At 42.8% G+C, this 27,298-nt stretch overlaps 1 protein-coding gene across 1 annotated transcript; it reads right to left on the reverse strand.

The window, feature by feature from the left end:
* Positions 1 to 2,150: 2,150 nt before the first annotated feature.
* LOC131198043 (olfactory receptor 6J1-like) lies at positions 2,151 to 26,464 on the reverse strand. Its single transcript, XM_058182553.1, has 3 exons — positions 25,518 to 26,464; positions 8,406 to 8,582; positions 2,151 to 2,604 (listed from the first exon to the last, which is right to left on the reverse strand). Exons 1-3 carry the CDS (start codon positions 26,462 to 26,464, stop codon positions 2,151 to 2,153), a joined length of 1,578 nt encoding a protein of 525 aa, XP_058038536.1.
* Between the last annotated feature and the right edge of the window lie 834 nt (positions 26,465 to 27,298).

The following is a 27,298-nucleotide window of genomic DNA, read 5'->3' on the forward strand; positions in this document are numbered from 1 at the left end:
GGGGACAGGTTTTCCAGTGCTGAATTTGGAGATTTCTTTGCTTCATTATTAAGGAAATCCTGTTAACCTTACCTTTCACCCTATTATAGTTTTTTGTGTGTTACAAAACATAATATTCATCTTCAAGATTAAGACAGGATTGGTGGACTTTATGGAAAATCTTGGAGACTTTAGCAATGGAAAAAAATGAATTCTAGACCAGGGGTCACCAACCTTGGTCCCTTTAAGACTTGTGGACTTCAACTCCCAGAGTTCCTCAGTCAGCTTTGCTGGCTGAGGGACTCTGGGAGTTGAAGTCCACAAGTCTTAAAGGGACCAAGGTTGGAGACCCCTGGTCTAGATGGTATAAGAGAGTAGAAACTCAATATCTAAATATAGAACCCTAAAGGAGGAATATATCTAGTTAGATTGATTAGATTGTTAAGGACTATTAAGGTAATTGAATGGGATAGAGGCAGTGGTAAAATCCTCTGCCACCGGTTTGCTGTCTGCATATGTGCAGTATGCACCAAATGTGCACTTTGTGTGGAAAAAGGAACCGTTTGAAGGTAAGTAGAATAGCGCGGGTGGGGGGAACAGCTGTGTCGTGTGATTTAGATTCGCTAGAAAGTAAGATTTCCTGCTTTCCAGCGAACATAAATCATGCGGTACAGCTGATTGTTGGAAATACTGGTTCACACAAACCAGTAGCTTTTTTTTTTTTTTTACTACCAGTTTGCCCGAATTGGTAGCTTTTATTACCACTAGTTTGCTAGAACCGGTACAAACCAGTACACATTGGCATTTCATCCCTGGATAGAGGGAAAAGTTGACTTATAAGTTAGTAGTGGGAAGTCAAGAGGGCATTCCAAGGTCTTGAGTCTTGCTCTTGGGTTGTCCAGATGTCAGGTAGAACTTGAAGAGTCCCTATAAGAATTTCCAAATATTTCCACAATCATTATATGGAACTCTTGAAGAGACTTCAGTCATCATGTACTTTATAGCAGTTTTCCAACTTCCTAGATTATTCCCAGTATGATTTCGGTAAACATTAGAACATAGAATAACAGAGTTGAAAGGGACCTTGGAGGTCATCTAGTCCAATTCCTTGCATGAGCAGGAGAGTCTATACCATTTCAGACCAGTGGCCATCCAGTCTCTTCTTGAAAACTCCAGTGATGTGACATCCAACAACTTCTGATGACAAGGCATTCCTCTGGTTGAATATTCTCACTGTTAGGAATTTTCTCCTTGATTAGTTTCCATCCATTGATTCTTGCCCTTGCCTTCTGGTGCTTTGGTAAATAGTTTTCACCCTTCATCTTTGTGGCAGCCCTTCAAATACTGGAATACTGCTATCATATCACCCCTAGTCCTTCTTTTTGCTGAATGGAATGGAAAGAAAAGCATAGGGTACACTCAGCGGTAAAATCCTCTGAAGTCTGCTACTGGTTCTGTGAATCTGCTACCAAGTGCACGCTTCACGAACATGCATGCCTGAGGTGCACCCATGGAACTCTAATAAAGGAACATTTTGAAGCCTTCCAAGTCTGCAAAGGTAAGTAAAACAGCAAGGGGGGAGGAATCTGCTGTGCCACATGATTTAGATTAGCTAGAAAATAGGAAATCCGGACTATTCTAGCTAATATAAATTGTGCATCACAGCTGATTGTTGCCCAGCTGATAGTCAGAAATACCAGTTTGGCCAAACTGGTAGCGTTTTTTACTACCTGTTCTCCCAAACCGGTCCTAACTGGTAGCATTTCACCCCGGGGAACACTTTGATCTTTAATAAGCCACAGCAATACTCTATATTGAGAAGAAAGCAGTTTATTATGCAAATGTGCAGACAGATATATATCCCTACTACCAGTAAGATTCAGGTTTAGCATCAGATTAATTCTGAAAAGGTGAGAGGATGGTAAAAGAGGAAAGCTATGCTGCTAACTATGCACCTTATAGAGGAGGACATGTCCAGTTTTATTTAAAGAGAGAATTTTTTGTTAAAATACATTTTCCTTTCAAAAGCATTTGATATAATTGAAGATTATATAATGGAAGATTATATAATGGAAGAAATGAAGAGACAAAGCAGAGTTAAGCTGAATTCTTGCCCCAAATTTCCATGGTCTTCTTCAGGAGAAGAGAGGCGCGTTTTACTCCTTTGTTTCTCATATAAACGTGATGAAGTGAACAGGAACATAATTGTCACAGGTAACAACAATGTATTTTGTCCACGTGCTTCCTTGGTAGCTGCAGCTATTAGGAGGGGAGCCACTGGTATATATGCAATCAACCAAATCGAAAGAAACGGTGCTGGTAATGGCAGCTGGGCCCCTGACGTTTTGGCACACTTGTTGGACTACGGAGCCAGGCGCAAAGATAAAAGTGTTGCGGGGTTTGCAACGAGGGTTGGTCATGCGCCGACGCCGCATCTGGTTGTCACAATATACATTTTTCCTGAGCGGTGGATATTGGCTGTTGCTGTCAATGTGCTTATTCGTGAATGCAGCCCAGGTTTGACCTTGGCTGGGCACGACCAGCAGAGCCCACAAAAGAAAGGCCAAAGAGACCACCAGCAAGCAGGAGATCTTGGAGGCGAGCATGTTGGGAGACTCCAGGAATCTGCAGAGATCAGAAGCAGAAAAGAGGTGAACATTCTGAGTGATCCTTTGACGCCCTCATCCAACATTAAGAATTCCCAGGTGTTGACAAGATCATCACTCAGCTCTAGTTTGTTCACTGAGTGGTCTCCTTATCTGGTATCAAATTAAATATTTGTGTGTATACAAGTAGTCCTTGAGATGCAGCAGTTTGTTCAAAATTACAACAGCTTGAAAAACGTGACTTACAATCATTTTTCACAATTATGGCATTTGCAGCATCCCCATATTCATGTGATCAAAATTCAGATACTTGGCCACTGGTTCATATTTATGACCATTGCTGGGTCCCAAGGTCATGGGATCCCCTTTTGTGACCTTTTCACAAGCAAAGTCAATGGGGAAGTCATTTATCAACTGGGTTACTAACTGCAGTGGCTCATTTAACAACTGTGGCAAGAAAATTTGTAAAATGGGGCAAACTCACTTAATAAATGTCCCACAACAGAAAATTTTGGGCTCATTTGTGGTTGTAAGTTGAGGACTACCTGTATTTGTATATGTGTGTGTGTTTATATATAAATAAATAAGCATGTACAGATACCTAAATAGAGATACAGGTATACAAAGAGAGACATTGATACCAGTGTGGGTTGCTACCGGTTTGCACTGGTTCGTGCGAACCGTTCATGAAAATATGGCCAAGGTCGTTGAACCGTTAACGATGACCGGCTGGCCATGCCCCCGAACCAGTCTCCCAGTCGCCGCTCGCTCACCCCAGCTGCCATGTTCGTCACCGCCATGTTTTTCACACATGCGCATCCCATTGCCTTGCAAGCCTGATCATGATGTGAGAGTACCTGGCTTCCCAATTGCCCCATCCCCACCTTCTGGAATGGCGGTAGCAGCTCCGGAAGAGGACAGAAACAGCCTCGTGTTGTGCTACCCAGCTGCCTTGGGAGCGAGAGGGATAAAGAGGCCAGCTGACAGCCCAAAGCATTGCTTGCTTTGCTCTCCCATCTTGCAAGTTTCACTGCCCTTTCTCTTGCTGTGTGGATCTCCTGATCTTTGAGAATGCAGCTTCTCCCTAAATGAGAAAGCTGGCTGCAAGATGAGGGGAGCCAAGAAAAGATGGGGGAAGCAGGTGATCAAAGCAAGCGAGTGAACTTTTACCTGCTGGCCTCCTTATTTCCTCTTGCTCCTGAGTAAAAAGGAGGGTGGGGGAAAAAAGGTGGAGGCTGCTCTTTGTGCGAGTGCCTCCTGGGCTTTGCCTGTATGCGCTGCCTCTAAAGCAGAGGTCTTCAAACTTGGCAGAATTCTGGAAGCTGAAGTCCACAAGTCTTAAAGCTGCCAAGTTTGAAGACCTCTGCTCTAAAGCGGTGAGTTAAAAAAATGAGATGGTGGGGGGAAGAAAAAAAAGGCAGGGCAAGCCAAGCAGCTATTGCTCTGGGAGGATGTGTGTCGGCATCGCAAGGGGAATGGCAGGCTCATGGGGGAGGGGGAAAGAAGAAGAGAACAAGACCACAACAAGGGTGGGGGGAGAAAAGGGCAGTTGTGATGTTGGTGCTCAGGGCTCTGACGCAGTCTCAAACCTTTTCCTTTGCCGGGGAAGTGGATGGCTCTGTCATCTATCAGGTATGCATGCACACACACACACACACACACACACACACACACACACACACACACACACACGAGAATGAGGGGGGGGGAGAAAGAGAGAAATGAGAAAGAGAGAGGCAGATGGGTTTCCTGCCTAAGCAGGGGGTTGGACTAGAAGACCTCCAAGGTCCCTTCCATTATTCTATTCTATTCTAAATCTATTTCTACTATAGCTTTGTTCCCCCCCCCATAAACTTTATTAACTTTTTAAAAGCATAAAATCCTACACCACTTCAGAAAAGTGGTTATCCCACGTTTTCTTAAAAGCTTCCAGTGTTGGAGCATTCACAACTTCTGGAGGCAACTTGTTCCATTGATTAATTGCTCTAACTGTCAGGAAATTTCTCCTTAGTTCTAATATGCTTCTTCATTAGTTTCCACCCATTGCTTCTTGTCCTGCCTTCAGGTGCTTTGGAGAATAGCTTGACTCCCTCTTCTTTGGGGCAGCCCCTGAGATATTGGAAGACTGCTATCATGTCTCCCCTAGTCCTTCTTTTCATTAAACTTGACATGTAAATTAGAACACTTGCTAAGCAACCAGCCATTAAGCGAGGACCACTTGTATTTGGTTTGCTTTAATGGTTCAGGGCTGTATGGAATCTGGTTTCCTTTGACCCTTTGGGGGATTGCAAAAGGTCCGGATGATGGAATCCTTGTAGGGGGAACTAGGATTGTGACCACCTAGCCATGCCCAGACAGTCACATGACCTACAAGCCACACCCACATAGTCACATGACCTACAAGCCATGCCCACATAGTCTCATGACCAACAAGCCACACCCACCAAACAAGTCACAGCCACAGAACCAGTAGTAAAAAAGTTTGAAACCCACCCCTGATTTATACATATTTAGAAGACTTATGTGTTAAATCTAGTAACTACATAGCAGCTAGTTTCTGTTTGAACAATTACGAACTGATCACCTGGGGAATTTCATAGGAGAAGGTATGCTCCTTCCCATATTTGGGTAGACCAGGTTTCCATAATAGACTAGTCTCACGGGAAAAAATACTTAATCTCTCCCCTGATACAGCCAACAAAGCCATAGGCTCTCTTCGCTTTGTGGCCTAAGCCTGGCTGCTTGCATATTAGGAATGGCTAGCTGATGAGAACTAAATAGCTTGGAATAGATCTATACTAGTCTCCTTTTAATTCTTTGTTGGTAAATATAAATTTAACACAAAAATAGTTCCTTGTGAAAGTGACTGCCTGTGAAGGCTCCTGGACTGGGGCTGAAAGGCGAAAGTGGTAACAGTCTCATATTTGGGTAGACCAGGTTGCCCTGATAGATCGGTCTCACTGGAAAAAACACTCATAGAAGAAGGTGGATCTGAATCAGTAGTGGGTTGCTACCGGTTCGTCCCAGATCTGGCAAACCGGTAGCGGCAGTGGCAGGAGGCTCCGCCCACCCATCTGGACGTCTCTGCACATAAGCTTCTGTGCATGTGCAGAAGCGTCGTACGCGCGCATGCCCACGAGCAAACTGGTAGTGACTGAAATTGAATCCCACTACTGATCTGAATGGTGATTCAGATTTACATCCCAGGGAAGTAACCTGGGATGTAAATGTTGCTCAGTGGACAGAGAAGAAAAGGCACAAAATAATCAGCCATAACAATACCATGTATTGAGAAGAAAGCAGTTTATTATGCAAATGTGCAGATAGATTAATATCTCTACTACCAATAAGATTCAGATTTAGCATTAGATTAATGCTGAGAAACTGGAGGAGATGGGAAGAAAGGGCAGCTGTGTTGCTAACAATGGTTTGCATAGAGAAGAGAGGAAGGAAGTCATCCACACAGGAAGGCAAGGCAACTGGCCTCAAAGCTACAAATCCAGATCTATTTAAAGAGAGAACTTTTATTAACATACATTTCGTTTCAAATTATTGATATAATTGAAGAGATAAAGCAAAGCTGAATTGAATTCTTGATCCAAGCTTCCAGGGTTTTCTTTAGGAGACAGGTTTCACTTCTTTGCTTCTCATACAATTTGAACAAAATGAATGGGCAGATATCATATTTTTGGTATTTTTGGTATAAGGTGCAATTTGAGTGCACCTTATACACAGAATGTAGACCCGTCCACTCACTGGCCCCTGCCCTTTGGCCTCTGTGGAGTCAGTGCACATTGCGAGGTACAAGGTCTGAACAGTAATTCGGCCCTGTAAATCCTTGGTCAGACAACTGAGTCAACTGTCAACAGTTTTCAATACACATACAAAGCAAGAGGAAGACATAACCTAATCAAGAGGAAGACTTAACCTAATCAAGAGAAAGACATAACCTAATATGGCAGTTGGAGAAAGAGATAACCTAATTTGGCAGTTGGGGAAACAGATACTTAAAATAACAATTCATGCTACGTGACAATTGTATAATCATGCTTTACCCCCTGTTTGCTACTCAATAAAAGGTGTGCGCTCAGAGCAATCTGGGCTCACCCCATCCCGAGAGAACAATGGTGTCTGAGTCCTTATTGGGAAGGTAGCCCGTGTTCCTAACACGCACCCTTGCGAGGGCCAGAGTCATTTGCAAACAGCATCCCTGCGGGGACCCTACGAGTCAGCGAAGAAGACCCACCCTAGATGACAACGACGCAACAGGCCTCTGCCTCCTAGCAGTTTACCTCCTTGCAGCAAGCAGCAAGAAGAAGCAGCCCATTTCAGCTTGAAATGAGCACAGCCTAATTAGCACAAGTTGATTGTCCGTTGGATCGGCCTCCCGACTCTCAGCTGTTTCAGGCTGCAAGGATTGCCATTGCCTATTGTTGCGCAGGCCTCTGCTGCTTGCTGCAAGGAGGTAAATTGCTGGGAGCATTTTTTTTTCTTGTGCTAATCAAGCTATGCTGAAAACGAAAATGGGAGTAAAATAGGCTGTTTGCTGTTTGCTGCAATTGAGGCAAAATTTCTGGGAGGCAGAGGCAAATTTCTTTTTCTTGTTTTTAGGTGCGTCTTATAGTCCGAAGCGTCTTATACTCAGAGAAATATGATAATTATCACAGGTTACACAAATGAGTCTTGTCAATCTTGTTCCTTGCTAGTTGCAGGAATGATGTGGAGAGCCAACAGTATGCACACTATCAACCAAATTGAAATAAATTGTGATGTGGATAAGAGCAGTTGTGTTGTTAACTATGGACCCTCTAGAGAAGGAGGAAGGAAGGAGGTCATGCATAGTCAGATCCAGGGGTGAAATGCTCCCGGTTCAGACTGGATCGCCTGATCCAGTAGCGATGGTGGCTGGTGGTTCAGAGAACCGGTAGCAAAAATCCCTCCCCCCCACATGTACAGTTGAGCCATGCAATCATCAGAGGCTTTTTTTACTTTTAAAAGCATTTTTTCTTCGGCCAAAAAATGCTTTTAAAAGTCAAAAAAAAAAAAGCCTCTGATGATCGCGTGGCTCAGCTGGGATTGTCAGAATCCTTTCAAACCATTTTTTCTACAAGCTCTTTGGCCGAAGAGGCTGTAAAAAATGTTTTGAAAGGGTTCTTGCGATCAGGCAACTCACTTGGGATCGTCAGAACCCTTTCAAAGCATTTTTTCTACAAGCTCTTCAGCTGAAGAGGTTGTAGAAAAAATGCTTTTAAAAGTTAAAAAAAAAGTTGGCCATGCCCACCCAGTCACATTACCCCCCCCACCAAGCCACGCCCACAGAACCGGTAGTAAAAATTTTTACATTTCACCCCTGGTCAGATCCCAAAGTTGTTGGCTTCAGAATTACAAGTCCAGATCTATTTAAAAGAGACTTTTTTTAAAAATTAAAAGTTATTTCCTTTCAAAAGCATGCTTGATATGATTGAAGTGAAGAGATAAAGCAAAACAGAGCTGAATTCTTGGTTCACAGTTGCAGAGTCTTCTTCAGGAGTCAGGAGATGAATTTCACTTCTTTGCTTCTCATACAATTTGATTGAAGTGAACGGGCACATAATTTTCACAGGTTACCGAATGCGTCTTGACAACACTTTTGCCCGATAGTTGCAGGAACGGGGAGGAAAGCCACTGGTATGCCAGCAATCGACCAAATTCAAATTAAAAAGGCTGGTAGTGGCAGATGGACCCCTGAGGTCTTGGCAGAGTTGTTGGACGGTGTGGGCAGGGGTGCTGATAAAAGTGTTGTGGGGTTTGCAAAAAAGATTGGTCAGGTGTCGAAACTACATCATGTTTTCACAATATAATCTGGGGTTGGTAGGCGGGTATTCGCTATTGTCTATGTGTTTCCGCTGGAATTCTGCCCAGTTTTGCCCTTGGCTGGGCATAACCAGCAGAGCCCCCAAAAGAAAGGCCAAAAAGACCACTAGTAAGGAGGTGGGCATGGTGGGAAACTCCAGCAATCTGCAGAGATCAGAAGCAGAAGAGAAGTGAAAGTCATGAGTCCCCAACCTGTGGGGACCACTACTGAACTGTGGCCTATTTGCAACCGGGCTGTGGCCTATTTGCAACCATCCAGTGAATGACTGGATGGTGCATACTGGCATTCTTAGCCCCACTCCTGTAAGCAACTGGCACTTGCACATATGCATGTGCCTGCCCCTCCCATAAAACCACCCCTCTTTCCCCCCTCCTGCCCCACTCTGGGCCGCCAACCCAGAAAGGTTGGGGAATTTTGTTCTAAGTGATCTTCTGACTTCATCATCCAACATTAAAACTTCTCAGGTAGTGACCAGATGTGCAGTTGAGCTTTGGGCCTTTGTGGTTTGTGCACTGAGTAGTCTCCTTAAAAAGGTAAAGGTTCCCCTCACACATAGGTGCTAGTCGTTCCCAGCTCTGTTTCAAAGCTGAAAAGCCAGCGCTGTCCAAAGACATCTCCATGGTCATGTGGCCAGCATGACTAAATGCCAAAGGCTCACGGAATGCTGTTACCTTCCACCAAAAGTGGTCCCTATTTTTCTACTTGCATTTTTTACATGCTTTTGAACTGCTAGGTTGGCAGAAGCTGGGAGAAGTAATGGGAGCTCACCCCATTATGCAGCACCAGGGATTCGAACCGCTGAACTGCCGACCTTTTGATCAACAAGCTCAGCTGAGCCACCGCGTCGCTTTTGAGTGGTCTCCTTATTTAGTATCAAACTGAAAGTTTGTGTGTATTCAGGTAGTCCTCAATGTAGGACTGCCATTGAGCCCAAAATTTATGTTGCTCAGTACGAAATTTGGTAAGTGAGTTTTGCACCAATTTATGACTTTCCCCACCACATTTATGGAGGGAATCGCTGCAATCCTTAAATTAATAATATGGTGGTTAAATGAATCTGGTTTCCCCATTGACTTTGCTTGTCAGAAGGTTGCAAAAGTGGGATCACATGACTCCAGGACACCTCAACCCTCATAAATGTGAGTTAGCTGACAAGCATCTGAATGTAAATCGCATGACCATGGGGATGCTGCAATCATCATAAGTGTGAAAAATGGTCATAAGTCACTTTTTGTGGTGCCATTGTAACTTTGAACGGTCACTAAATGAACTGTTGTAAGTCGAGGACCACCTGTGTTTGTACATGTGTATGTCTGTGTGTATATATACAGGTAGTCCTTGATTTACAACCACAAATGAACCCAACATTTTTGTTGCCAAGCAAATAATAATAATAATAATAATAATAATAATAATAATAATAATAATAATAATAATAATAATAATAATAATAATAATAATAATAATTTAATTTTTATAAAGAAGTTATTAACTGAGTTTTGCCCCATTTTATGACCTTTTTTCTCTGCCGTTGTTAAATGAATCCTGCAGTCATTAAGCAAATCTGGCTTCCCCCATTGACTGACTTTGTCAGAAACCAGCTGGGAAGGTTAGAAATGGTGATCACATGACCAAGAGACAGTGCAACTGTCATAAATACATGCCAGTTGCCAAGCTGTCCAAATTTTGATCACCTGACCATGCGGATGGTACAACAATCATCAGGTGAAAACTGATCATGTCACTTTTTTCAATGCCATTGTAACTACAAAAGTTCACAATACAAATGGTAAGGGAGGAACGGCAGGTTGAAAAATACTGTCAGCTCCACCGGATAGACCAGGGCAGAAAACCAATTTGAGAGGTGCCTATCTGAGAGCGTTGTCTGTTTGACTGTCCGTCCATCCATCCATCCATCCATCCATCCATCCATCCATCCATCCATCCATCCATCCATAATCGGTATCTCTATCTCTATCTCTATCTCTATCTCTATCTCTATCTCTATCAATCTATATCATCTATAACTCTATCTATCTATCTATCTATCTATCTATCTATCTATCTATCTATCTATCTATCTATCTATCTATCTATCATCTGTCTCTATATCTGTTCTGTCTCCCCACCTCAGTCCGGGAGGCACATGAAATGACTCAATTAGTTGGCAATTTAGTCCACGCCAGCTATCAGCTCTGGCAGCAAACCAGCGAGCATCTGCCAAGGTTTTCTTTTATCTTCCTTGATGCCGGCATATCAAACAGGAAGTCAGGAACAAATAGCAATCCAAGCCAAATGCTCAGTCAAATAGTTCAGCTCAAATTTTCTCCAGTCAGTTTGATTTGTCCGTCACAAAGTAGTAGAGCAGCCCCTCCTGCTTTTATACCCTGTGGGGTGTGGCTCCATGACTCAGCACTTTCTAGGCCTGCTCCACCCCTTCTTCTGTTGTTCCCGCCTCTCTTGTCTACAAAACCTGGGATCTAACCAGGACTGACTGTCCACAGCTGGGTCTGGAAGCATTACCTGGGTGGGGGCAGGAGACAGAGGCCTCGTTACTTCCTCCACCTGGCCTGCCTGTGGCTCCTGGAGCTGAGCAGAGAGGCCGGCCCTGCAGAGGGGAGCCCTGAAAGGCCTTCCCCCTCACTCTCTGAGTCACTCTCTGGCAAGGGGCCAGGCCTGGGAGGGCGGGCTGGAGCAACAACTATCTATCTGTCTATCTATCTATCTATCTATCTATCTATCTATCTATCTATCTATCTATCTATCTATCTATAATCCATCCATCCATCCATCCATCCTTCTCTATCTATCTATCATCGGTATCTATATCTATATCTATATCATATCATATCATATCATATCATATCATATCATATCATATCATATCATATCATATCATATCTATCTATCTATCTATCTATCTATCTATCTATCATCTATCTATCTATCTATCTATCTATCTATCTATCTATCATCAATCTATCATCTATCTATCATCTGTCTCTATCTATCTATCTATCTATCTATCTATCTATCTATCTATCTATCTATCTATCTATCTATCTATCTATAATCCATCCATCCATCCATCCATCTATCTATCATCGGTATCTATATCTATATCTATATCTATATCTATATCATATCTATCTATCTATCTATCTATCTATCTATCTATCTATCTATCTATCTATCTATCTATCACCTATCTATCATCTATCTATCATCTGTCTCTATCTATCTATCTATCTATCTATCTATCTATCTATCTATCTATCTATCTATCTATCTATCTCTATTAAGCAAATTCATATAGTCTCCCATCTTTGGTTATAATATTTATTTATTTATTTATTTATTTATTTATTTAATCATATTTATATACCGCCCTATCTCCCAAGGGACTCAGGGCGGTTTACAGGCACTAAAAACAGATAAATAGAATATAAATACAATATAAAACATTTAAAAAACTTATTCTAAAGCCCGTCCAATTAAAAATAGAAATAAAATCCAATTTAACACCCAAAATTTAAAATCTAGCTCAGTCCTGCACAATTAAATAAGTATGTTTTAAGCCCGCGGCGGAAGGTCCGAAGGTCCAGCTGACAAAGTCCGGGGTAGATCGTTCCAGAGGGTGGGAGCCCCACAGAGAAGGCCCTTCCTGGGCGCCGCCAGACGACATTGCCTCGCTGACGGCACCCTGAGGAGACCCTCTGTGAGAGCGCACGGACGGTGGGAGGTATTCGGTGCAGTAGGCGGTCCCGTAAATAACCCGCCCAATGCCATGGAGCGCTTTAAAGGTGGTCACCAAAACCTTGAAGTGCACCCGGAAGGCCACAGGAAGCCAGTGCAGTCTGCGCAGGATAGGTGTCATATGGGAGCCACGAGGGGCTCCATCTATCACCCGCGCAGCTGCATTCTGGACTAACTGTAGCCTCCGGATGCCCCTCAAGGGGAGCCCCATGTAGAGAGCATTGCAGTAATCCAGGCGAGACGTCACGAGTGCGTGAGTAACCGTGGATAGGGCATCCCGGTCCAGAAAGGGGCGCAACTGGCGTACCAGGCGAACCTGGTAGAACGCTCTCCTGGAGACGGCCGTCAAATGCTCTTCTAGAGACAGCCGTTCATCCAGGAGGACGCCTAAGTTGCGGACCCTCTCCATCGGGGCCAATGACTCGCCACCGATGGTCAGCCGCGGATTTAGCTGACTGTACCGGGATGCCGGCATCCACAGCCACTCTGTCTTGGCGGGATTGAGCTTGAGCCTGTTTCTCCCCATCCAGATATTGAAGAATGTTTTTGAACTGTGGACTCTGAACTCTCTTATTTGTTTGCAGCCTTAAAATGAATAAAGTGTGTGCAATCTGCTTGCAGACTGTAATGCTTTCAGGTTAGAAGGTCTTTCAGGGCCATAGAAGTGCTTCATATGGATGGGCTCAATCCTGGGACCTCAAGTTGTTCATTCCACTATTTCCCAAAGTTTTGATAGAAGTCTCTCCCTTCTCCTGCCAGAAGGAAAATTCCTGGGAGCTTCTGGGAAGCAGAGATGGCCCCATCCATTTGGTTTCTTACATAACCATTTTTCTCGGGGATCAACAAGTGTTTTGCCAGGCATGAATACATTACTTTGCCTTGGACTCTACACTGCAGTGAACCAGTGGCTGCATTCTGCTTTTCTAAGGGCAAACTCTGATCTCTGGTTTGCTTGTTGACCTGGACTTTTCTCTAAGCCATACACTGTGCTTGGACAGCTTTCTCCTCACTTATCTCAAATGTTTACCCTCTTTGGCAGAGAAAATGGCTATCCTAGCTTGCCTCATTTTTGTTTCCTAAAGATATAATTGTTGAGAAACTTAAAATGAACCTAGCTACCGGTCGTGGTTTTATTGATAAATATCTTTCTTCTTATTTTTCTTATTAAATCTTTGTTCTGACCTGAGTTCCAGGGACCCAAGGAAACGTAAATAAGAGAATCATACATCACAATAGTCCTGAATGATATGCAAGCTGAAAGTGATTGTCCCAATGCCATGGAGAGAATTTGGGGTGATAGAGTCCTGGATCTCCCCAGGCTGAGTCCAAAATCTGAGCTATGCTGAGAGGCTGGTTCATGGTCACACAAAAAACTTTCATGGCTAAACTCACATTAGAACTCACCGTTTTTCTAGTTTCTAGCCAGGTTCTTTAATCTCTATACCAAAATGGCTCTCTAATGATCTCTTAATAACATACTATGGTTAAAGCTAGAATGATTTCCAACGTCATAGTATCATCTAGGTAAATGTTGTGTGAGGGAGAGGAAAGAAAGTATTCAGGTTACACTCTGAGCCAAATCTAGTCTGTATACAAAGAAAGATTTCTGCTCATTAAGATACAGTAATTCTGTATCACTACTGCCAGCTAGATTCAAAGTAACTCCATGAGTCATTCTGAAAAGTTTGGGAGGATAGGAAAAAAAGGACGGCTGTTTTGCAAACTCCAGAGTGTATAGGGAGAAGGGCCTGCAAATTGGAAGCCTAACCTCTTGGCTTCAAAACTACAAGTCCAGATCAATTTGAAGACAGAATTTTTGTTTAAATTTTTTTCATTTCAGATGTACTGGAGGTACAGTTTCAAGCAAATGGATGATGCAAAATAGAAGAAAATTTCTGTTTCCCAGTTCCCACATGCTAGAAAACTGTTCTCTTCTTTGTTTAGGATAGGATTTGTTCAAAATTAACTGGGGGAACTGCAGGTTACATAAACCTTCTTGGTTTGTTATGTGCCACAGTAAGGGCAGGAATAAGAGGGACTGCCACCAATATAGAAACAACCAATCAGATATTGTGATTACCCGTTCCTTCACTGACACTTCTCAGAAAATGGCAAGAAATCCATTTGTCTTGCATATAGTACTCAGTATATCCATCGATGAAACCTCAGTGTTTTCCCTTATTGCTGAAAGGCTAAAAATTCTGAATTAGTCCTTCATATGTCCAGAAGGGTGTTCCCAGCAAGATCATGAAATGTGCTCAGGGGTGGGCTTCAAAAAATTTAGCAAGGGGTTCTCTGCCCAGCAGCTGGTGGGCATGGCATGGTGGTGGTGGAAGTGTTTTTGCCCTCCCCAGTCTCCAGAGGCTTTCTTTGAGCCTCCGGGAGGGCAAAAAACGGCCTCCCCAGGAGGCTTCCAGTAGGCCCATTTTTGCCCTCCCCAAGCCTCTGCACATGCCCTGCACTTACCTGCATCCAAAATGGGCCACGTGGGGACTCCTGGGAGGGGAGGGACGGGGTGGGTGGGGCCAGCCAGGAGTGGGATTTGGGGGTTCTCTGAACTGCACAGAATGTTAGCTAGAGGTTCTCCTGAACCCCTGCAAACCCCTAGCAGCCCACCCCTGGATGTGATGTCACAAGAAGTTTTGGTGCCAATCCAACTATAACTGCAGTTCTTGGAATTTAAGAGAAGAGATTAAATGCATAGAATGCAGAAGGCATTGCTCTCAGTAAATCTTCCCACTCACATTCAGGTCCATAGAAAGATATAATGAGATACTACAGGCTACCCCTAAACTGAAAGTAAATTATTAGTAAGGTCTTATTCTATCCAGTTTTCGATAGTATTTTCCACTGAAGCACAAAGCCCCAGGCATTACAAATAGATTCAACTTTTTTTACGTCCAAGATTTGAACAGATTTTTACAGGAAACTCATCTTGTTTTCTAGTTTTCTAGTTTTGAGAGTATCCTGCAAAGTTTTAAGGCAATTGAGGATGTGCAAAATGTAGCAGCTGTGGACGAGTGTCTGGGCATTGGGCTTCCTCCATTTTAGTATTGAAATAACTACAAGATTTTCAACTGTTATATTTTCATTCTAATAGTGCAGTTTCCTTTCTTTGGCGTCACAGAGTCTAGTGTGTTTTTTCTGGAAAACCTCTCTGCAGGAAACTGCCGACAATGACTTGGGATGTGAATGAAAGATTGGACAACCATTTGTCTGAAATGGTATAGGGTTTCCTGCTTAAGCAGTGGGTTAGACTAGAAGAGCTCTAAGGTTCCTCTTAAGTCTGTTATTCTATTAATCAAAGCCTTCCTCCCTTTCCCCTTTTGATCAGTGATCCCTAGTAGAAGAAGCCCTTCCATGGGATATAAATACAGACACATAAGAGATGGGAAGGATAGAAAACAGATGCACATAGACAGAAAACATTAGCTGTGGGTAGGCTGTCCCTCCTGGGCAACACAGGATATGTTCTTTGTGGAAAGCAGCCTCAGAACAGTGTAGATCAAAGTGGTTTCAAACTTACCCTCCTGGTGAAAAAACTGTCAACGTGTAGAACCCTCCCTTGGAAGAGAAACGAAACTTCTGATCACTTTCGTTTGGGCAGTTCCTATGTATACCCTAAGGTCTATGTTTCATTTCAGAATACGAGCCCTGGAATGTAGCCTCTTGAGCTTTTATCACTGCGGATCAGCCAAGAGACTTTTGTGAAGGCGTGTCCAGTTGCTTATAACTCATATCTGATTCTCCCCCTTCTCTGTGGACTTTGGCTTCTACGTGGAATGTCTCCTTTCTCTTCTTTACAGTTACTTTTCTCTAGAAGGATAAACTGATCTTCTAAGGCAGTGATGGCTAACCTTTTTGCTATCGTATGCCCAAAGTGGGGGAAGCAGGGGTAGGTGGGTCATGCATGCATGTGCCCATACCCATAATTCAGTGCATAATTCAATGGGAATAATTCACCCCATGCGTGCGCATGCGATTCCTCCCCCCCTGCACTTACTCTGCTTTTGGCATGCAATTGCATGGTGGGCCCAGTAGGCCAGTTTTTCGCCCTCCCCAGGCTCCAGAGGCTTTCTTGGAGCTTGGGGAGGGTGAAAACGGCCTCCCCACCCCTCCAGAGGCCCTCTGGAGGCTATAAACGGCCAGTTTGCTGACCTTCTGGTGGGATGTTAAGGCCTGTTTTTCACTCTCCCCGGGCTCCAGAGGCTTTCTAGGAGCCTGGGGAGGGAGAAAACAGCCTTTCCCACCCCCCTCGGAGGCCCTCCAGATGCCAGAAACAGCTTGTTTCCCGATTTCCAGTGGACCCGGAAGGCCCGAAAATCAGCTGGCCAGTGTGTGCATGCATGCCAGAGCTGAACTTGGGCAATGCTCATGTGCCCACCGATATGGCTCTGCGTGCCTCCTGTGGCACGCGTGCCATAGGTTCGCCATCACGGTTCTAAGGAGAAGGTGCGTCTAAATGGAAATGAATGGAGATTGTATTCCAAAAATCCATATCTTCTTTGTGGCTGAGAACTGTGTGTGCTATATAGACCACTGTCCCAAAAGTAGTTGAGACCAGAAGGGAAACAAATTATGACTTAATTTTAATGCCAATTTAATTAAAATTTAATCAAAACAATAGAACATATTCAATATAGTTCTGTCTTATGGATATAATCATTTCTCCATATACAATTTAGAGACCACTTTTAAAAGAATCCTGGGCTTTTAAGGTTACTCTGGGTCCTTTGTGATTTCCATGAGGGTGGTCACTTTTAGACTCCCCCTAAATGTCTTTCTGACCAAATATGGGTGCTGAAGTTTAAAATGAATTGAATTTCCTTAAGCTCTCCAAACTCTTGAACTTATCAACAACTTGATGAAGTTTCAGATTGTTCATCAATACCCAAATGTTATTAAATGACTAAAAATTAGTAAATACTACTTAAACTAATAGAACTCGGAATACTAATAACAATGACAACTACTTGGATAGTCTCATCAACTCTTGGTGTTCAGCAATGACCACTTTGAGAAAGGTGAATTACGTTACACAGTTAAATACATCTTCCAACTCATTCATAGTTCAAACTGAATCCCAGAGGATGAAGGGTGCAAAAAGTCAAATTTATATATTCCTTGAGTTGTTGCTATTCATGGTGTTCCCAACAGAATATCTACAAACATTCAAATGAATGCAGAGATGTTTGATGCAGAAATATGTGGGAAATAACCCCATCAAGGTCAGTAGATGTATAATCGAGTCACTTTATAGCTGTGGCATTTGCTTAATTACCTCTGCAAAAGAGGTTGTAATATCAGTTGGTCATGTTGTTGACCTGCATTATAACTGTTATAAATTACAACTGTGACGGGCAGGCTCGATTACGGACATAAATTAAAGACTCCCCTTAATTACTTTTTTTGGTATATGTTTTATTTGCAGTTTTCCTTTAACAACCAATATATTTTGTGGACAGTGTTTTGACTAGGTCAATACATTTTTTACACAATGCTAACAGTAATAATACAATTACATATGCATAGTTTTTAATCTTCCAACTTTTAACCTTAATATGCTCCTTTAGTTACTTTCTAAGAACTGCTTGTCCATTACAAACATCAACCTTTCTCTCCGAATTATTGTACTGCTAATCTTCATGCAAGTAATATGAGTCACTTTGGCCTATGACATCATAGCATCCATCTAGATCCATCTCAGAAGTAAAGAAACTTGTAGTGTTCTTTCACATCGCTCTGTGCTCCAATGTCACCATCTGGAAATAGCAGATCTCATACTCTTTTAAGCCCGAATAATAAAAAGGACTCTGGCCTCATAGGTCAACAAAAATGCTGAGTTTCTAATAACAAACTTAACATTGGAGGGATAGGATAGGATAGGATAGGATAGGATAGGATAGGATAAGATAGGATAGGATAGAATAGAATAGAATAGAATAGAATAGAATAGAATAGAATAGAATAGAATAGAATAGAATAGAATAACAGAGTTCTAGTCTTCTAGTCCACCCCCCTGCTTCTTAGGCAGGAAACCCTACACCACTTCAGACAAATAGTTATCTAATCTCTTCTTAAAAACTTCCAGTGTTGGAAGCAAGTTGTTAATTGTTCTAACTGTCAGGAAATTTTTCCTTAGTTCTAAGTTGCTTCTCTCCTTTATTAGTTACCACCCATTGCTTCTTGTCTTGCCCTCAGGTGCTTTGAAGAATAGTTCAACTTCCTCTTCTTTGTGGCAGCCCCTGAGATATTGGAACACTGCTATCATGTCTCCCCTAGTCCTTCTTTTCATCAAACTAGATATATCCAGTTCCTGCAACAGTTCTTCATATGTTTTAGCCGCCAGCCCCCTCATCATCTTTGTTGCTCTTCTCTGCACTCTTTCTAGAGTCTCAACATCTTTTTTACATCGTGGCGACCAAAACTGAATGCAATATTCCAAGTGTGGCCTTACCAAGACATTATAAAGTAGTATTAACACTTCACGTGATCTTGATTCTATCCCTCTGTTTATGCAGCCCAGAACTGTGTTGGCTTTTTTGGCAGCTGCTGCACACTGCTGGCTCATATCTAAATGATAGCCCACTAGGACTCCAAGATCCCTCTCACAGTTACTCCTATTGAGCAAGGATAGGTTTCAAAAGGCTTTGTTTGTTTTTCTTTATGTCAACCAATTCATTGCCAATGTTCCCGCTATCGACCTGCTTATGTTAACCAGCCCTCTGGTAAAATTGGCAGTAAATTGATTGGTTGTTTTTGTTCAACTCCCCAAAAACATTAATGTTTTTTAAAAAAAATCAGAATCCTTTCCAAGGACTTTTGAAATTACTTCAACCAGTTGTTCACTGATCACACCATGTATCATTTAACCTAAGTAGGATTAGATCAGCTCATACATGGCAAGTGAGTGTGTCTTTCTATTTATTTACATTTTCAGAAGAATAAAACACAGAGATAATATTCAGAAACCAAACCTGAGATATTCAGTAATGAAAAGAGAGTACCAATTGACTTCTGCAATCCAGAGTCTGTGATGGACAGAAAAATATTGGTTGGTCTTTTTGAAAGGAGCTGATGAACTTAATGCACATGGTTGAAGAAGAAGAAAAGGATGTTTCAAAACTGTAAAGGTTGCAAAAAGAAGGAATCTCTTCCAAGATGCAAAAGAAATATCTGTTCCCTTACTACATCTAAAGGAAAGCTCCACTAATAAAATAGCAATTAAAATAAAGAGGAAAATGGCTGGATGATCTGTCTGCTATAGGGCAATGCATGCCAAAACAACTAGACACAGTTACATTTTTTTTCCATATGCCATCACTCTGCTATATACCTAATTCCCATAGTACTGTCTTATGTCTAAATCAGGGGTGAAATGTAAAATTTGTTACTACCGGTTCTGTGGGTGTGGCTTGCTGAGGGGTGGTAATGTGACTGGGTGGGTGTGCCAACTTTTTTTTTAACTTTTAAAAACATTTTTTCTACAACCTCTTCGGCCGAAGTATTGAGCCCCCCTAACTCCCCCACCCCAGAGGGGGACCTGCTATCTGCTATTTCTGATGGAATGAATGAATTTTGAAAGATGTTTGCTTCGGAGTCTTTTCTGCAGAAGGGAGTTTTCTGGAATGCTGACAAGCGGTTCAACACTTTTCCCAGTATATTTCACTGGCTCTCTTTGCAAACTAGCTCTCTTTGAAATCTTTCAAAGTTCTTTTACTAGCATAGGTAAACTGGCACAACTGGGGAAACTCCGAATATGGGGATCTGGGTTTGTCCTCAGTAAGACAAACTCCAAAACCACCACCACCCTTGACCCCTCTGCCGATCACATGCTCCAATTGCCAACCGTCCCATCTCAAGACATCACTCCGACAACTCCTTCTCCAGATGTAGGCTCAGCCTGACCTTGACCAGCAGGAAGAATGTTATTATGTCTAATGGCCCCCTCTACCAAATCCCCGCTCCTACTTTCCCACACATGGGAAAGTGGCAGCGCGGAAGCCTCCAGGCCTAGTATGGCTTCCAAAGCTGACAGGCGTCCCCCCCCCCCGCAGAAGAAAACACACCCTGGAAAACAAACCTCTGATTATCACTTTCTGGCTGAGTTCAATCAAAAGGCTTGCATTATTATTGAATCAAACCATTTCCTGAATTGATACAATACATCTCCAACACATCCATCAGAATAGTTCACCCCAGATTCTAAACTACAGTAAAATCAATAAGCTGTTGGTCATTCTTTAACTTCTCTTCTTTAGTGCTTTGTGTTCTTTTCTTCTTTTCTTCATTTATGTCACCACTATGATTTTATATCACAAAAATGGAACATTTATAATTGACATTGCAAAGTTAAGTGGCATTGCAAATCAGTAATGAGGACTATGCCTGTACTGTAATTCATGTGTGCTCATGTAATGCATGAGCATTTCTATGTGCTTATGAAGTTAACTGCTTTTTCCATCTAACAGAACAGAATAGCAAAGGTGGGAAGGACTTTAGAGGAGACCCTACACCTTTTCAGAGAAATGGCTGTTCAATCTCTTCTTTAAAATATCCAGTGATAGAGAACCCACACCTTCTGAAGACAAGCTGTTCCACTGATTAATTGTTCTCATTGTCAGGAATGTAGTATGATTGCTGATCTTTGCAGTTGATCAACTCTACTGACTTCACCCAAATATATGTTGAAGGATTATGTGGTATATGTCAACTCTGAAGTAAATCTGGCTGAAGCCATCTTGTGCTGCCTCATAGTTGCCATGAAGCCTGAGAAGGGGAAGGAAGGAGGGAAGTAGATAGCCTGTGGGAACCAAGGTCATTGAAACAGATGGCTGATGAAGGAAGAGAAAAGCCTGCCATCCATCTTCATGGGACAATGTGACCGGTGACACCTGAGAGGGGAGACTGTTACTCTTTTAATTAGGTGAAAACCACAGGAACTGTTAGAGTTGGTTTTTGCTGGCTGTGCCGATATGATATATCCAATAAACATGAGGAATCTACCTGCCTCGGAGTTCTGCTTTCAATGAGTGCATTACTCAGAACACTGACCGTATATTTTGTCTCAATCTCCATAAGTTGCTTTAGAGCACTCCTTTGCATTAGATTTCAAAGGGGATCCAAGGAACCGGCTTGGCTTTCTGAAATATTATGAAAGAAAGCAATAGTTCCATCTCTTTTAATGAGCAAAGGTTTCAGGAGGGCAGTGCAGTAGCTTATCTGAGAAAAACCAAGGAGGTTCCAACATGAACACTTTGTGTTTGTTTCTTTTTCAAAGCTCAACTTATACATGAGATCAAGAAATCACAATGGTACAGACATGGAGCAGGTAACATAATTCATTTTAACTGGCTTCCAGTTGTCTAGGTCTCTGGAAATCTTCGTTTTTGCTCTTAGTTGTTTTTCTGTTGACACTTGCTCGGAATTTCACCATCATCCTGCTGGTAGACTTCAATCAATGCTTCCATACTCTGATGTATTTTTTCCTTTGCAACCTTTCTCTTTTGGAGGTTCTTTTTGTCTCCTCCATGACTCCTAAAATGTTGGTGAACCTTATGTCCAGGAACAAAGCCATCTGTTTCCTAACCTGTGCTGCCCGGTGCTATTTTTATTTCTTCCTTGGAACCACTGAATTCATCCTCATTGCTGTGATGTCCTTTGACCATTATGTTGCCAACTGCCATCCACTGCGCTATGCCATCATCATGAATGGTTGTGTTGTGTCTTGCCCGCTCTCACAGCAGCCGGGGCCTTCTTATCTGCTCCCGAACACGGAGGAATGTATGCCTCCCGGCCCCAGTCCTGGCTCCATGCCCAGACAAGCTGAAGAGGAGGGGGCACCTCCCGGTCCCAGCCCTGGCTCCATGCCCAAGCAGGCTGCAGAGGAGGGAGCACCCCCCGGCCCCAGCCCTGGCTCCATGCCCAGGCAAACGGAGCAGCTAGACCCCTCCCCCTCCTCCACAGCATGTGAGCCTGAGGAAAGTTTATTTCCAACAGCTGCTGATTGGAGTGACCCTCGCATCAGAAGACTGGATAGGCGGAGGCAACAGAAGGAAGGGAGGGGCAGGCCTTAATGAGTGCTGAGTCATGGAGCCACACCCCATGGCCTATATAAAGGATCTGCTTTTTGGCAGTCTCTGAGTCAGGCAAAGTTGAACTTATCTTGCTGAAGTCACTTTCTGGTCTCCTGCCTGCTCTGAGGACTTTGCTAGGACTTTGGGCAGAGCTGCAGAGGCAAGCCTGATTCGGATTTCCCTGACCCGGCCGTCAGCGGAGGAGTGGGACACGACAGGTTGTTTCTGCATTTGTTTGGTTCTTTTCTGTTGGATTGGAGGGTTCCTTTCTACCATTGTCTCCTTCTGCTTGATTTTTGGATTATCATTCTGTGACTCAAACATTATAGACCACATTTTCTGTGACTATGGTCCACTGATAACCCTTTCTTGCAATGATGTCCACGTCCTTTTGAGTCTAGCCCAAAAATTGAAATTCAATTTTTTTTACTACCAGTTCTGTGGGTGTGGCTTGGTAGGCATGGGCAGGGGAAGGATACTGCAAAATCCCCATTCTCTCCCCACTCCTGGGGGAAGGATATTGCAAAATCTCCATTCCCATCCCACCCTGGGGCCAGCCAGAGATGACATTTGCTGATTCTCCAAACTACTTAAAATTTCCACTACCGGTTCTCCAGAACCTGTCAGAGCCTGCTGGATTTCACTTCTGAATGCATATTGATAGGTCAGAAGCTATTCCCTCAATTCTGAACCACCACTTGCAGTGTGAAAATAGTAAAGAAATGATTGGATGGCTTTCAATGTTATTACAGAGCGTAACCTTCAGCCCCTTCATCTGCCCAAATGTTGGGAATGTATAAGCCATGGATAAACTGGTTCATTTGCAGACAGAGATAATAGTTGTGATGACAAGGAATAAAAAAGGCAACATGTTAAATCTATCTCTTATCGACTTACTGACTTTTTCCCCAAGGCACCTGAGGGCATGGCAGGAAACAATAGGTGGAAGCTTCTCAAAGAGAGATCCAACCTGGAACTAAAGAGAAATTTCCTGACAGTGAGAACACTTAATCAATGAAATATATTTCCTCCCAAAGTTGTGGATGCTCCATTGCTGGAGTTTTTTTTAGACTGGATGGCCATTTGTCTGGGATGGTACAAGGTCACTTGCCTTGGGCAGGGGGATGGACTAGAGGACCTCCAAGGTTCTTCCTGCCCTAGGATTTTATATCTATGTCTGTTTTTTTCATACTTTGCCCAAAGTCAATTCTGATCATCTTCATTCAGTAACAATCTGAAGAGTCTTGTAGAAGCAGGAATAGCCCACAAAACTAGTCTGCACAGTGTACTGACTGGGAATGACCAGGGGAGAATGATTAAGGATTTTAAGCTAATTTTACCAAAGTAATAGATCCATTGCAAGCAAGGGTTGACATTACCAAGATTTTATCAAGAGCTGTGGTGGCACAAAGGTTAGAATGTAGTATTGCAGGCCAATTCTGTCAACTGCTAGCTGTTCAATTCTCACAGGCTCTCCAATGAAAATTGGTAAAATGTGGACCCAGATTGTTGGGGCCAATATGCTAACTCTATAAACAACTTAGAGAGGGCTGTAAAGACATTATGAAGTCTCCTATTACTATTAAGGTTTTTTCCTTAATCTGGTTCCACTTTCTAGATGTTAAAAAAAACTGCCCATGGTCCTCAATCTGGAATGTTAAGATTTTAATTCCAACACATAGGATGGAAAAGAAAGATGAGGAACAATATCATTAGCTACTTACATAGCTTCTCTTATGGGAGGTTGGATTATTACTCTAGGACTAGGTAGTGGAGCACTTGGCTGGTGTGGGTGGTTTTTCAGTAGACTTGTGTTTCTAGTTTGCCATCACAGTCTCTGCTAATGAGGATATATCTAGGAAGAGTACTTGTTGTTTTCTTCCTCCTTTGTGAATTTGATTCTTTTTACGATGCTGCTGATGGTTTTGTGTGTGATCTCTAGTTGGTCCCTTTTTATTATGGTCAAGGCATCATACACATACCGATCCATATTTTGAGTTCAATGTATGGGAGTGCTATTAATTCCAAGTGTTGCATTATAACCTCTTCTATGAGTACTGAAAACAGTGATCCCATAAGTGTTCCTTTGATTTGTGGATATGTTTGTCCATCGAACTGAAGGTATGTGGTTAGGCAATGGTTGATAAGCGGCTGCAACTGACAGTCCAGGTGTGGGTGTGTTTTTTAACGTGTTTCTCTGAAAATAAGACCCACCCCCCAAAAAATAAGACCTAGCTTGATTTTTTGAGGTGTGCCTAATATAAGCCCTACCCCAAAAATAAGCCCGGGGGAATGGGCCTGGCCAGCATAAGAGGCGGCGAGCACACGGAGACTGACAATGTCCAATATATGTCCATGACTAACAAATGGACATAATTATTTGTTACCAATGGACGTATAGAACTTTCATAACCAACTTAGGTTGAAAACCTTCCATTCAAAGTTTGGGGAGCCCTAAAAGATCAGTTAGAAATAATAGTAACAATTGTCATATATAAATAATTGCATTCAGCAAAAAAAGGCCATTAAACATTATGATTGTGAATAATAAGCAAAATAAATATATCTAGCTTCTCTTTATTAAAAGGAAATATTCCAAATATTGTAAAGGGGGGAGAGGTGAAACCTTCAACAGACACTTTACAATTAAAAAGAAATCTATTGAAACTAAAGGAAGGAAGGGTTGCACAGAAATGAAATTCTTCCCTAATATATTCTACATGAAGGCCCACTTTCATCCATGCAGAGTAGCATTATAAATATCTTAAAGCAGTGATGGCTAACTTTTTTCTCGTTGTGTACCAAAAGCAGGCATGCAGGCCGGCACTGGTAATGCAATGCCCAACCCCACACACACATACACATGCCACACACACACTCCCCATGCCCCCATGCATGCGTGCGCAACATCCCCAAACCCCCATTTTTGGCCTAGCAGGCTTCCCTGCAGCCTCCTGGGCCCAAAAACGGGCAGTGGAAGGGCATGCCGCACCCCGCACCCCGAATATGCATTACCTCCACCCCCATCCATGTACATCATCCCACTGCACATGCATGCATGTCTCCTGCCTGCACCCTGCTCCCCACACATCCCAAAAATCAGCTGGCCAGGTGGGAGGTGTGAAGCTCTATTGTTGTTTTCCCATCTTTTTACCATCACTGAGGTTGATAAATTCCAGCTTGTTCTCTTTCCCTTCTTATGCTTTTGCCTGGTCTCCCCACTTATTATGTCCATTCTTTCCCAACATGCCACAAACTTTATGAGCAACCTTCTCTGTGATGTGCCTCACCATGTCTCTTAGTACCAGCCTCACCATGTCATTTTGCAAGGTGAAGAAGAAAGGGTTCAGAAAAGGACAGACAATTGTGGTGAGAAGAGCAGGAACCTTATGGACTTCAAGGGTTTCCTTTTGGGATGGAGTGACATAGATGAAGATGCTGATGCCACAGGAGATGGAGATGATGGTCAGGTGTGAAGCACAAGTATTGAAGGCTTTTCTCCGGCCTGAAGCGGTAGAGATGCGGATTATTGCTGAGATGATACATATATAAGAAAGTAAGGTTAAGACTAAAGAGCAGAGGATAACAACAGATGACAGCACAAAGTCTATCAACTCTATCACCCGGGTGTCGCTGCAGGACAGATCCAGCAGAGGACCACTGTCACAAAAGAAATGATTGATGATGTTAGATTTGCAATAGGATAGCCTGGCGATCATAATTGTGGGGACCAAAACTGAGAAGAACCCACCCAGCCAGCAAGCCAAAATGATCTGGATGCACACCTGGATATTCATAATTGCATGATATTGCAGCGGTTGGCATATGGCAGCATAACGGTCATAGGACATGGAGGTAAACAAAAGGAATTGTACTGTCCCTAAGAAGAAATAGAAATAAGATTGTGTCATGCAGCCAGCAAAAGATATTGACTTGTCTCCAGAGAGGAGGTTCCAGAGCAATTGTGGGCTGATCACAGAGGTGAAGAAGATGTCCAGTATGGAAACATTACCAAGAAAGAAGTACATTGGGTTATGGAGGCGGTTATCTACCAATACAATGCATAGGCTGACCATATTGGCCCCCAAGCTTGCAGTATACATGGTTAAAAAGAGGAAGGCTAGCAGGAGCTCAGTTTGATGGCCAATGGAAAAACCCATGAGGATGAATTCAGACATGGTTTGGTTCTGCATCTGACTTTTTCTGATGGTCCTTAAGAACAGCGCCTGAAAGGACAAAGATTACAATTGAGAAACAGCACTGCACCAAATCCTGCTTTTATATTACAATATGTTGCCCAAAAAATGTAATTGAATTCTTTGCACTTATCTCAATAAATGTGTCTTACTAACCAGTAGTTTCTTCCTGTATTCCTAATGTCTTTTCTTGGTAGAATTTGTTCTGCTGCTTTACCCAGTGAATGAAACGCCACACCGAGTGCCACTTTTGTAGCACTGGCTCAGATCCCAGATGGGAAGACTACTTCCACACCAGGACAGACGATCAGGAGAACTTCTAGTTGTTGGGCTGCATTGTCTGGCATCAATATTCTGACTTAGCTGCAGGAGGGATCTTTCCTGGGTTGAGTTTGGGGTTAACCTGACTTTGCTGAAGAAATAAGTCACATTGTGACTTAATTGAAAGCCTGGTCCACACAAACATGAAGACAAAGGCTGCACTTCTGCAACCTGTTGAGCAGCAAATGGTTCTACTCCATGATCTCTGACTCTAGCAACCGATTTGATTTGGCTAACTCAGATTTATAATCTTACTTTTATGTGTCAAATGAATAATCTCTTCTCTCTACTGAAGACTAGATCTGGACCCATCTTTCTCTACCTGTCCACTCACACCAAATGGATTTGCCTTTTGTACACAGGGTCACTTGCTTTTCCAGCCCACTCTTGTCTACCCAACACGGACATGCTCCAGTGCTGCAGACTTCAGAATTTAAAACAACAGCCAAGTGGGGTTGAAAACAGAAGTGAACACATTGAGAAGGGGCCAATTTAGGAAAAGATGACATA

This window comes from Ahaetulla prasina, chromosome 4, assembly GCF_028640845.1.
Source record: "Ahaetulla prasina isolate Xishuangbanna chromosome 4, ASM2864084v1, whole genome shotgun sequence".
NCBI classification, from domain to species: Eukaryota; Metazoa; Chordata; class Lepidosauria; order Squamata; family Colubridae; genus Ahaetulla; species Ahaetulla prasina.

Excerpts from the sequence above, each read along its gene's own strand:
- LOC131198043 (XM_058182553.1), bottom strand. The coding sequence starts at position 26,464 with ATGCAGAACCAAACCATGTCTGAATTCATCCTCATGGGTTTTTCCATT. Across the intron at positions 8,583-25,517 it reads GCTCATAAAGTTTGTGGCAT|ATTGCTGGAGTTTCCCACCA; the intron begins GTTGGGAAAGAA and ends TGATCTCTGCAG. Across the intron at positions 2,605-8,405 it reads TTATATTGTGAAAACATGAT|ATTCCTGGAGTCTCCCAACA; the intron begins GTAGTTTCGACA and ends TGATCTCTGCAG.